The sequence below is a fragment of the Coturnix japonica genome, chromosome 25 (assembly GCF_001577835.2).
Source record: "Coturnix japonica isolate 7356 chromosome 25, Coturnix japonica 2.1, whole genome shotgun sequence".
Classification (NCBI taxonomy): domain Eukaryota; kingdom Metazoa; phylum Chordata; class Aves; order Galliformes; family Phasianidae; genus Coturnix; species Coturnix japonica.
This window is the reverse complement of record NC_029540.1, coordinates 2,459,899-2,471,399: the sequence shown is the minus strand read 5'-3', so window position 1 is coordinate 2,471,399 and position 11,501 is coordinate 2,459,899. Positions and strand designations below refer to the sequence as shown.

General features: G+C 60.9%; 3 protein-coding genes across 5 annotated transcripts in view; all 3 read left to right on the top strand.

The window, feature by feature from the left end:
• Positions 1-1,528: 1,528 nt before the first annotated feature.
• On the top strand, positions 1,529-4,044 carry S100A10 (S100 calcium binding protein A10). Its single transcript, XM_015884703.1, has 3 exons — positions 1,529-1,652; positions 3,469-3,657; positions 3,845-4,044. The coding sequence occupies exons 2-3, from the start codon at positions 3,526-3,528 to the stop codon at positions 4,004-4,006; spliced, it is 294 nt and encodes a 97-aa protein (XP_015740189.1). The 5' UTR covers positions 1,529-1,652; positions 3,469-3,525; the 3' UTR covers positions 4,007-4,044.
• A 1,694-nt stretch (positions 4,045-5,738) lies between these two features.
• On the top strand, positions 5,739-8,751 carry LOC107324587 (acyl-coenzyme A thioesterase THEM4-like). Of its 3 annotated transcripts, none has more exons than XM_015884736.2 (6): positions 5,739-5,931; positions 7,246-7,375; positions 7,894-8,056; positions 8,121-8,234; positions 8,338-8,462; positions 8,622-8,751. In XM_015884736.2, the coding sequence occupies exons 1-6, from the start codon at positions 5,863-5,865 to the stop codon at positions 8,684-8,686; spliced, it is 666 nt and encodes a 221-aa protein (XP_015740222.1). In that variant the 5' UTR covers positions 5,739-5,862; the 3' UTR covers positions 8,687-8,751. The 3 variants fall into 3 exon arrangements, with proteins under 3 accessions (XP_015740222.1, XP_015740221.1, XP_015740220.1); XM_015884735.2 differs by having other exon boundaries at positions 7,222-7,375; positions 8,338-8,445; XM_015884734.2 differs by having other exon boundaries at positions 7,222-7,375.
• Positions 8,752-8,880: 129 nt separating this feature from the next.
• Positions 8,881-11,501, top strand: part of RORC (RAR related orphan receptor C) — a 10,396-nt gene continuing 7,775 nt past the window's right edge. Inside the window, exon 1 of the mRNA XM_015884653.2 lies at positions 8,881-9,855. Coding sequence (XP_015740139.2) covers positions 9,816-9,855 — 40 coding nt within the window. The 5' untranslated portion in view covers positions 8,881-9,815. The remainder of the gene's footprint in view (positions 9,856-11,501) is intronic.

Here is an 11,501-nt window from a genome sequence, read left to right as displayed (position 1 = left end):
GGAGGCGCCGCCATCTTGAGTGGGGACAGGGGAACAGAGAGGGGGCAGCGAGGAGATGGAAGGGGATGGCGGGGGTAATGGGGGGGAGAGGGTCAGCTTTTGGGGCGGCCTTTGGGGTGTGCGGTTGGGATGTGGGGAGTGGGGGTCATTTGGGGTAAGGGTGGTCCTGGGGGGGAGGGGGCTGAGAACCGGGAGAGCCCCATAAAGGTCCCATTTCATTTCAGGTCCCATTTCACTTCAGGGCGTTTTTTATTGGGGGGGGGATTAGAGCAGCCCTTCAGTAATGAGCTGCGCTAATTGAGCCGTGTCTGCGTGGGCAGGTGGTGGCACAGCGCCTGCTGGGTGCTGCCAGATACTGGGTGCAGATAGAGGTGATGGAGGGCACCTGCAGTATCATGGGGGTGAATTCAGCCCCAAAGGCATCGGGGCTGCTCTCAGGGGGTCACTGGCCCCTGCCCCAATGAGAGCCATCGCCCCATGTGCAGCCCTGTCCCCCTGCATGGCTCTGTCCCTGCAGGTGATCCTGGCCTTACAGGTGTGATCCTGGCCCTACAGATGTGATCCTGGCCCTATAGATGTGATCCTGGCCCTAGAGGGGATCCTGTCCTTACAGGTGTGATCCTGGCCCTGCAGATGGGATCCTGGCCCTGCAGATGGGATCCTGGCCCTACAGATATGATCCTGGCCCTGCAGGTGATCCTGGCCCTAGAGGGGATCCTGGCCCTACAGATGATGTTGGCCCTATAGGTGATCCTGGTCCTACAGATATGATCCTGGCCCTAGAGGGGATCCTGGCCCTACAGGTGATGTTGGCCCTACAGATGCGATCCTGGCCCTGCAGGTGATCCTGTCCCTAGAGGGGATCCTGGCCCTACAGATGTGATCCTGGCCCTACAGGTGATCCTGGCCCTACAGGTGATGTTGGCCCTATAGGTGATTCTGGTCCTACAGATGTGATCCTGTCCCTGCAGGTGATCCTGGCCCTACAGGTGATCCTGTCCTTACAAGTGTGATCCTGGCCCTGCAGGTGATCCTGTCCCTATGGGTGATGCTGGCCCTATAGGTGATCCTGTCCCTATAGGTGATGCTGGCCCTATAGGTGATCATGGCCCCAGATGTGCTCCTGTCCTCCATGTCCCCATACACAGCCGTGACTCCAAGCGCAGCCCTGTCCCTACAAGTAATGGCCGTGTCCCCAAAAGAAACCCACGTCGGTCCCTCAGTACGTTCCTGTCCCCAAAGCTGTTTCTCACAGCTCTCAGTGCCCACAGCTCCTTGGTGGCCCTGTCCCCAAGTGCAGCCCCGTGCCCGGGGTTAGGGCCACATCCCTGAGCCAGGTCCCTAAGAACGGCCCTGATCTTAGGGATGGACGGGCCTGTACCCAAAGGCGGCCTCGTCCCCAGGCGCCCCCTCCCCAGCGGTGCTCCCCTCCCCAGGAGCCACCAGGTGGGACACGCGTTCAGGTGACACATAGTGGCCGGGGGGGGCTGATAGTGGCCGGGCAGGAAGGGGTTAAGGCTGAGCGCTGCGGGCGGGAGCGACTGAGTCAGCCCCAGGCCCCCCCCGGGTCCCCCCCCCGGGGCGGTCCCGCCCCCTCCGTGCCTATCCCGGGCGGTGCCACCGCCCCGCAGTGCCCCGGTCTGCGCCGTGCGGTGAGTACCGACCCCCCCCCTCCATAGGACCTCTCCATAGGACCCCCGCCTCATTTGGGTCCCTTGGAACCCAGCTCCTCCAGGCATTGACCCGCAATGGGGTGAGGACCCTTTATATAGAGGACCTCCCTACACCCTTAGAGAGAAGCCCTATTCATAGAGGATACCCCCGTCCCACCCCCTCCATAGCAGTAACCCTGCTCCATCATAACCTCCATCTGGAGGGGGGGGGTCCCATCCTGCACCCCCCCCTCTTAGGAGGTCCCGGCTCTTCCCCTCACCCCATATCACCCCACAAAGCTCGGGGTCCCCCTCATTCCCTCCCCCTTCACTCCATAAACTTTGAGGGCTTTCCACCCGCACATCACCCCATAAGATTTGCTTTCCCCCCCCCCTCCCATACACTATCCCATCACCCCATAAACTTTAGGATCCACCCCCACCCCCCCTTGAGATGCTGCAGCTTTATTTCTATTTATTTACTTATTTATTTGGGGGCTGTTGGAACAGGGGAGAGTTTAATGCAAAGGTTGGGACTCTGCCATTATTTTCCACTTGGGGTGGGACCCCCCCCTCCTTCCTTTTCCCCCTTTCCTCTTCCCCCTTTGCAGGTATAGAGGAGTGGTCCCCAAAACCAAACTGTGTGTCCCCCCCCTCCCCAAAGCATTAAAGCTGAGCCGGAGGGACACCCCAACGCCTCACCCCCAGGGTGGAGTCTCCATTCCTGCAATGGAGTGGGGGGGGGGGGGAGCAGCTTTGGGATGTGCCCCCCCCATCCACGATTGTAGGGAATCCAGGAGGGGCCCCACCCTGGGAGGAGGCGCCGTGACTCAGTGTGCCCAGGGCGGGGGGGTCCCGAGGGTGTCCCATAGGGAAGACCGGGGCGGGGTGTGTGTGTTGGAGGGGGGGGTTCAGAGGAGGGACACCGCAGCACATCACACCCGGCCCCGCCTCGCGGCCGTTGCCCGGAGCTGAGTCACCACGATGGGACGGAGGGCACGGAGCCCCACACACCCTATGGAGCCCCACACACCCTATGGAGCCCCACACGCCCCTATGGAGCCCCACACACCCTATGGAGCCCCACACACCCCTGTGGAGCCCCACACTCCCCTATGGAGCCCCACACTCCCCTATGGAGCCCCACACGCCCCTATGGAGCCCCACACATCCTGTGGAGCCCCACACACCCCTGTGGAGCCCCACACTCCCTATAGAGCCCCACACTCCCCTATGGAGCCCCACACACCCTATAGAGCCCCATATACCCCTATAGAGCCCTACGGAGCCCCACACACCCTATAGAGCCCCATACACCCTTATGGAGCCCCACACGCCCTATGGAGCCTCATACACCCCTATGGAGCCTCATACACCCCTATGGAGCCCCACACACCCCTATGGAGCCCCACACACCCTATAGAGCCCCACACACCCCTATGGAGCCCCACACACCCCTATGGAGCCCCACACACCCTATGGAGCCCCACATACCCTATAGAGCCCCACACACCCCTGTGGAGCCCCACACACCCTATGGAGCCCCACACACCCCTGTGGAGCCCCACACACCCTATGGAGCCCCACACACCCCACGATGCCTGACACGCCCCACAGAGACCCTCTGAAGCTCCATGGAACCCCACAAATCCCTTCTGACCCTGCTTCTCCCCATGCAGACCTGCAGACCCTCCTGATCCCTTCCAGCCCCTTTAGACTCTACTAAACCACGCAGACCCCAGTGAGACCCAACTGGACCCTTCCAACTCTGCTGATCCCACACCTTAGACCCCACTGTATCCTTCTGACCCCACAGACCCCACTGAGACCCTCACAGGACCCTGCTGACCCCACAGACCCCACAGCAGCCACCATGCCATCCCAAATGGAGCACGCCATGGAGACGCTGATGTTCACCTTCCACAAATATGCGGGTGACAAGAACTACCTGAGCAAGGAGGACCTGCGTGCCCTGATGGAGAAGGAGTTCCCCGGATTCCTGGAGGTGAGAGGTTGGACAGTGGGGTCACACTTACCCCACAGCCCTATAAGAGCTGGATACCTTGAGGCGGTGGGGAACAGAGCAGGGTCACACCTACCCCAGGGTTCTATAACCTGGAGGAGGGGAATGGGGCACAGTGGGGTCACAGCACCTACCACACTATGAGGTGCTGACCCGCTTCTGCCCCCAGAACCAGCGTGACCCCATGGCTCTGGATAAGATCATGAAGGACCTGGACCAGTGCCGGGATGGCAAAGTGGGATTCCAGAGCTTCTTCTCACTGGTGGCTGGACTGACCATCGCCTGCAACGACTACTTCGTGGTGCACATGAAGCAGAAGGGGAGGAAGTGAGAGACGGCCCCGCCGCCCCAATAAAGTGTTTTGTATGACCCTGCTGTGGCCTCTGCCTTGGGGTGGGTCATCACTGGGGGGTTCCCATCCCTGCATCCCCGTCAGCACCGGGTCCCCATCGCCATGGGAATCCCAGGCACAGATCCCCATCGCTGTGGGGTTCCCATCCCCATATCCCCATAATCAGCACTGAGTCCCATTGCTGTGGGGTTCCTATCCCCAAACCCCCTTCGCTGTGGGGTTCCTATCCCCATATCCCCCATAATCAGCCCTGAGTCCCCATGTCCATGGGGTTCTCATCCCCAAACCCCCTGTGCTGTGGGGTTCCCAACCCCATATCCCAATTAGTCAGTCCTGAGTCCCCATATCCCCATAATCAGCAACCGAGTCCCATTGCTGTGGGGTTCCCATCCCAACCCATCACTGTGGGGCTGCCCATCGCCCATCATCCCCATTAAATCAGCAACCGAAAGTCCCATCCTCTGCTGAGTCTTTCCATCCCCAACCCCCTTCACTGTGGGGTCCCATCCCCATATCCCCCATAATCAGCCCTGAGTCCCCGTGTCCATGGGGTCCTCCATCCCAAATTCCCCTTCCCGGTGGGGTTCCCAACCCCAATATCCCAATTAGTCAGGTCCTGAGTCCATATCCCCATAATCAGCCCTGAGTCCCCATGTCCATGGGTTCCATCCCAAACCCCCATCACTGTGGGGCTCCCATCCCCATACTCCCAAATCCAGCCGAGTCCCCCATCTCTGCTGATGTCCTTCATCCCCAACCCCCTTCACTGTGGGGTTTCCTGATCCCATACTCCCCATACCATCAGCCCTAAGTCCTCATGTCCCATGGGTCTCATCCCACATCCTTCAACTGTGGGGGTTCTATCCCAACTCCCATAATCAGCACCGATCCCCATATCATGGGGTTCCCATCCCCAACCCCCTTCACGTGGGGTCTCCCATCTCCATATCCCAAATCACACCAAAGCCCATCTCCTGTGGGTTCCCATCCCCAAACCCTTCACTGTGGGGTTCCCACCCATATCCCGCCCATCACAGCCTAACCTGCCATCTCCCTTCGAAGGTTCTCATCCCCAAGCCCCCTTCACTGTGGGGTTCCTGACCCTATATCCCCATAATCAGCCCTGAGTCCCATCACTGTGGGGTTCCCATCCCCATATCCCAGTCAGCCCTAAGTACCCATCTTTGTGGGGTCTTCATCCCCAAACCCCCTTCACTGTAGGGTTAACAACCCCATACCCCAATCAGCCCCGATTCCCATCTCTGTGGGGTTCTCATCCCCAAACCCCTTTCACTGTGGGGTTCCTGATCCCATATCCCAGTCAGCCCTAAGTCCCCATGTCCATGGGGTCCTCATCCCTAAACCCCCTTCACTATAGGATTCCCATCCCCATATCCCCATAACAAGCCCTGAGTCCCCATGTCCATGGGGTCTTCATCCCCAAACCCTCATCACTGTGGGGTTCCTGACCCCATATCCCAATATTCATTACTGAGTCCCCATCTCCATGGGGTCCTTAACCCCAAACCCCCATCGCTGTGTATCTCCACCGGATCCCTATGTGTCCCTATGTGTCTCTATGGGGTTCCGTGGGGAGGGGCCTTACACCGGAAGCGGCCTCAGTACCGGAGGCTCCGCCCCCATCGCGGCCCGTGGCTCCATTCGCGCTGTACCGGCCGCGGGTCGCGGGGCGGAACGGCGGTGGGTGGGGGCGGGGCGGGGGGCCCGGCGCGTCGTAGTGACGTCATCGCAGCGCGACAGAGGAGAGGGGTGACGTCGGGGCGGAGTGACGTCAGAGCCGGAGTGACGTCGTCTCGGTGACGTCATCTCGCGCCATGTGGCGAAGCTGCGCGGCGGGGGCGCGAGCGGTGGTGGCACATGGGATGGGCAGGGTGACCCCCACGGTGAGTGAGGGGCGGGGGGACGTCAGTGGGTGTGGGGACATGGGGACATTAATGGGATATGGGGACATTAATGGGACGTGGGGACACCATGGGGATATGGGGACACCATGGGGACATGGGGACATCATGGGGACATGGAGACATTAATGGGACATGGGGACATTAATGGGACATGGGGATATCAATGGGATATGGGGACATCATAGGGATATGGGGACACAATGGGGGCATGGGGACACTATAGGGACACCATAGGGACATGGGAACATCATGGGGACATGGGACATCATGGGGACACCATAGGGACATGGGGACATTGTGAGGACATGAGGACGTTGTGGGGACATGGGGACACCATAGGGATATGGGGACATCAATGGGACATGGGGGAATTGAGGGAACATGGGGACATCGTAGGGACATGGGGACATTGTGGGGACTTGGGGACATCATAGGGATATGGGGACATCATGGGGACATGGGGACATTGTGGGGACATGGGGACATCAATGGGACATGGGGACACCATGGGGGCATGGGGACACTATAGGGACACCATAGGGACATGGGGACATCATGGGGACATGGACATCATGGGGACATTGTGAGGACGTGGGGACATTGAGGGAACATGGGGACATCGTAGGGACATGGGGACAGGTGGTGGTGGCATCAGGCAGTGGTATGGGGACATCAGGTGGGGAAATGGGGCCATGGAGTGGGGGCACAGGGACATTGGATGAGGGTGTGGGGACATGGAGCAGTGACATGGGAACATGGGGTGGTGGTGTTGGGTGGTGGCACCGGGACATCATGGGGCGGGACATGGGGACAACAGGAGGTGACACGGAGACGCCAGGCAGTGACATGGGGACACAGGGCGGGGACATGGGGTTATTGCTTGGTGACATGAGGATATTGGCTGGTGACATGGGGACAAAGGTAGGTGATACAGAGACGTGGGGCAGTGACATGCAGATAGGGGGTGGGGACATGGGAATATGGGGTGGAGACATGAGGACATAGGGCACTCCGGGGTGGTGACAGGCTCAGGCACGTTACAGGTGTTGTGACATATAGGGATGACATGGCATAAATGTCCCAGCCCTGGGTGACACAAGAGGGTCACAGATGGGAGGTGGGAGGGGACGGAGATCAAACCCCGCTGGTGACAGCATCCCACAGCTGTGCCACCGAACCCCCGGTGTCCCCATTGATGTGCCTGTCCCCACACCACCCCATGTCCCACAGCCACGGCCGCCCCGTCCCCATTGCTGTGTGTCCCTGCAGGCTTCGTGCTCGGTGTCCCCACAGGACTTGGCTGTCCCCAATGCCGGATGGAGTGCGGCCATGTGTGAACAGTACCAGCGTCTGCTGCGCTGCACCACCAACGGCTCATGGCGTCGTATCCCATCCTACCGCCGCGGCCTCGACCACCTCCCAGGTGACCACCATTGTCCCTTGTCTGTGTCACCTGCACCGCGTCCTCAGCTCGTGGTGCCGCTCACACTGTGACAACAGTAATGGTGGCGACACTGTGACACTGTCATGGTGTCACCAACACAGTGTCAAATACAGCGTCACCAACACCGTGACACTGTCATGGTGTCACCAACACAGTGTCAAATACAGCGTCACCAACACCGTGACACTGTCATGGTGTCACCAACACAGTGTCAAATACAGCGTCACCAACACCGTGACACTGTCATGGTGTCACCAACACAGTGTCAAATACAGCGTCACCAACACCGTGACACTGTCATGGTGTCACCCACACTGTCACCCATGCCCTGTTACTGACACAGCATTACCCACACTTTGTCACCCCTGTATCACCAGCCCACACTCTGCCACCCCCACTGTGTCCCCCCCATTGTGTCACCCACACCATGTCCCCCCCATTGTGTCCCCCCCATTGTGTCCCCCCATTGTGTCACCCACTCCGTGTCCTGTTGGCAGAGGTGTTACAGATGACGGTGGATCCTGGTCCGGGTCCGCGGCTGTTCCTGCGCAATGTGGACGCAGAAGGTGCTGGCTTTGAGTACGCCATCTTCCTTCACGCCTCCGGCCGCCGCACACGGTGCCTGTGCCAGGTGGGCCCCTACCTGGAGGGCCACCAGGGGTAGGTGACATGTCCCCATCCCCGTCCTCACCCCCATCCCCACACACTCATTGTGTCCCCACAGCTTCGCTCATGGTGGTGCCATTGCCACCCTCGTTGACACCACAGTGGGGACGTGTGCTCTGGCAGCAGCCAAAATGTCGGCGATGACGGCCAAGCTGAGCATCAGTTACCTGGCGTGAGCGTCACCCACCCTGTCCTCACTCCCATCCCTGTCCTTGTCCCCATTCTCCCCTCACTCCTCTTTCTGCCCCCATCTCTGTCCCCTCCTTGTCCCCCAGCCCGGTGCCGCTGGGTGCCGTGGTGGTGGCCGACAGCCGCGTGGAGCAGCACGAGGGGCGCAAGATCTTCCTGTCCTGCCAAGTGTGTGACACCCAACGGGACACGCTGTACGCTGAGGCCACTGGTGAGGGGCTGTGGGGATGGGGATGGGGATGGGGACAACGAGGCCATCCCATAGAGCGGGGTGACACAGGGGCTCCCCACAGTGCAGAGGGCACCGTGACCCCATGCCGTGCTGTCACACGGTGTCACTGTGTCACTGTCACTCCTTGTTCTCTTCCAGCTCTCTTCATCCAGGTGGAGGACAACAATTCCCCCCCCTCCCCGGCCGCCTGTCCCCAGCGGTGACACTGTAATGCTGGAGGGGGCGTCCCTGTGTCACCTCCTGGGATCAGAGCCTGGCACTGCAGTGACATCGGTGTCCTCTGGTGGTTTATTGGGGTTCGGAGTGGTGTCCCCATGGTGTCTGTCCCCCGTCCCTGTTCCTATAACCATCCCTGGCCCCATAACCATCCCTGGCACCATAACCATCCCTGTTCCTATAACCTTCCCTGTCCCCATAACCATTCCTCGCCCCATAACCATCCCTGGCCCCCTAACCATTTCTGCTCCCATAACCGTCCCTGTCCCCATAACCTTCCCTGTCCCCATAACCATTCCTCGCCCCATAACCGTCCCTGGCCCCATAACCGTCCCTGTCCCCACAACCTTCCCTGGCCCCATAACCTTCCCTGGCCCCATAACCATCCCTGTACCCATAACCGTCCCTGTCCCCATAACCATCCCTGGCCCCATAACCATCCCTGATCCCCTGACCATCCCTGTCCCCATAACCGTCCCTGTCCCCATAACCATCCCTGTCCCCATAACCGTCCCTGTCCCCATAACCATCCCTGACCCCCTAACCATCCCTGTCCCCCTAACCATCCCTGTCCCCATAACCGTCCCTGTCCCCATAACCATCCCTGTCCCTACGTGCTGCAGGGCAGGAAGGGGTGCGGTGGGAGGGGTTGGGGGACGGGTTGTGGCTGAATGGGCGGAGCCATTGGGTGGGCGGGGCCGTGGAATGAGTGGGGTCGTCCCTCCGTTCCCCCCCCCCCCGCTCCCAAATCTGACCAGGTCCTGGGGATGTGGGGACTTGGGGACACAGGAATATGGGACATGGGGATACAGGTACACAGGGGCGCAGCCACAACCGCACTGCACTCAGGCAGCACTAAGTCTGTGCCCTCCCTGGGGGACCCCACGTCTGACCCTATAGCTCACCTATGGCTGTGCCTCGTGGCTGACCCCATGGTTGCCCCATTACTCACCCCATGGCCTCATGGCTGCCCTGTAACTGACCCCATGGCTGACCCCATTGCCAGCCCTGTACCTGACCCTACAGCTCACCCCACTGCCAGCCCTATAGCTGCCCCACAGGCATCGGGGTGGCCGTGGATCCCACCCCCACACACTGGAGGACTGCAGAGCCCACATGTGGGGGTCCAACCCCCCCCTCTACTGCCACCCCCCAGGTATCCCATCCTCCCCCCCATAGCACAGCTTAGTGACCCCTCATTTCCCCCCTCACCTCCCCACGTGTCACCGTGGAAAGTCGGAAATTTCCAGTGCGTGGGGCCGGGGGGGGCAGGATGCTGATGGGGGGGGGGGGCAGGATGCCGGGGGGGCCCCGCGCCCTTATAACGCCCGGCCGCGCCACCGCACCCCACACACCACAATGAGAGGTACGGGGCAGGCGTGCAAGGGGAGGGGTGTGCAAGGGGAAGGGGTGTGCGAGGGACGGGGTGTGTGTAAGGGAGCAGGGATGTGCAAAGGGAACGGGTGTGCAAGGGGAAGGGGTGTGCATAGGGAGAGGGTGTGTAAGGGGACGGGGTGTGCAAAGGGAAGGGGGTGTGCAAGTGAAAGGGGTGTGCAAGGGGAGGGTTGTGCAAGGGGAAGGGGTGTGTAAGGGGAGGGGTATGCAAGGGGAGGGGGTGTGCAAGGGGAAGAGGTGTGCATGGGGAGGGGTGTGCAAGGGAAAGGGGTGTGCATGGGAAGGGGTGTGCAAGAAGAGGTGTGCAAGGGGAGGGATGTGCAAGGGAAAGGTGTGTGCATGGGGAGGGGGTGTGCAAAGGGGAGGAGGTGTGCAAGGGGAGGGGCTGTGTAAGGGGAAGGGGTGTGCAATGGGGGGGGTGTGCAAGGGGCCTGTGAGGTGGGGGAGTGGGAGTGCAAATGGGGTGGGAGGCGTGGTGGGTGGGAGCGTGCAAGGGGTGTGTGAGTGTATGTGCAAGTGTGTGTTGGTGTAAGTGCAAGCAGGGGGCGTGTGCTGTCTTGCTGAAGTGAGCGTGCAAGGTGTGGGTGCTGCAGGTGTGCATGGTCTGAGTGTGCAACGTGTGGGGGATGCATCCATCTGTGCAAGCGTGGGAGCACGCAAGGGTTTGTGCAAGTGTGTGAGCAGCGGGTGCTACAGGAGCGAGGGTGAGCGTGCAACGTGCAGCTGCGTGTACACTGAGTGTGTAATGTGTGGGGAGCTGTGAGTGTGCAAGGGGGCACACAGGTGTGCAAGCAGATGAGCACAGAGCTGCGTGGGTGCGATCCTGCAGCCCTGGGTGTGCACTGTGCACGGTGCTGTGCACAACACACGCGTGTGCAAGGCCGGTGGTGCCCCTGGCCCCGCTCCCCGCCCCCCGCGGTGCCCCCGCTCCGCTCCGGTGCCCTCAGATGTGGTCGGGGACACGCAGGTGGCGGGGACGGGGACACGCAGGTGGCGCCGCGCAGCAGCCGCCGTCTGTCGCCGTGTCACCGCGGGCATCGCTCCGTTCGGCTCCCGTTGTCCCCGTGTCCCTGTCGCTGTCCCCGTGTCCCTGTGTGCCCACCAGTGTCCCCGTGTCCGCACTGCTGTCCCTATGTCCCATTGATGTCCCCTATTTCCCCGTACCCGCTGTTGCTTTATCCCCGCTGATGTCCCCATGTCTGCGTATCCCCCTGTCCCCGTCGCTGTCCCCACAGGTGACCCCATGCAGTGTCCCATAGAGGACCCCACTGGTAATGCTGTCACTGGTGGTGGTGACAGTGCCAACATGGTGGGGGCACTGCAGCCCCATGGGGGACGTGGTGGGAGCAGGGGGTCCCACAGTGTCTATTCCTCACTGCATTGTGGTGTGCTGGGACGTGTTATCCC

Excerpts from the sequence above, each read along its gene's own strand:
- LOC107324587 (XM_015884734.2), top strand. The coding sequence starts at position 5,863 with ATGTGGCGAAGCTGCGCGGCGGGGGCGCGAGCGGTGGTGGCACATGGG. Across the intron at positions 5,932-7,221 it reads TGGGCAGGGTGACCCCCACG|GCTTCGTGCTCGGTGTCCCC; the intron begins GTGAGTGAGGGG and ends GTGTCCCTGCAG. Across the intron at positions 8,235-8,337 it reads CTGAGCATCAGTTACCTGGC|CCCGGTGCCGCTGGGTGCCG; the intron begins GTGAGCGTCACC and ends CTTGTCCCCCAG.
- S100A10 (XM_015884703.1), top strand. The coding sequence starts at position 3,526 with ATGCCATCCCAAATGGAGCACGCCATGGAGACGCTGATGTTCACCTTC. Across the intron at positions 3,658-3,844 it reads AGTTCCCCGGATTCCTGGAG|AACCAGCGTGACCCCATGGC; the intron begins GTGAGAGGTTGG and ends TTCTGCCCCCAG.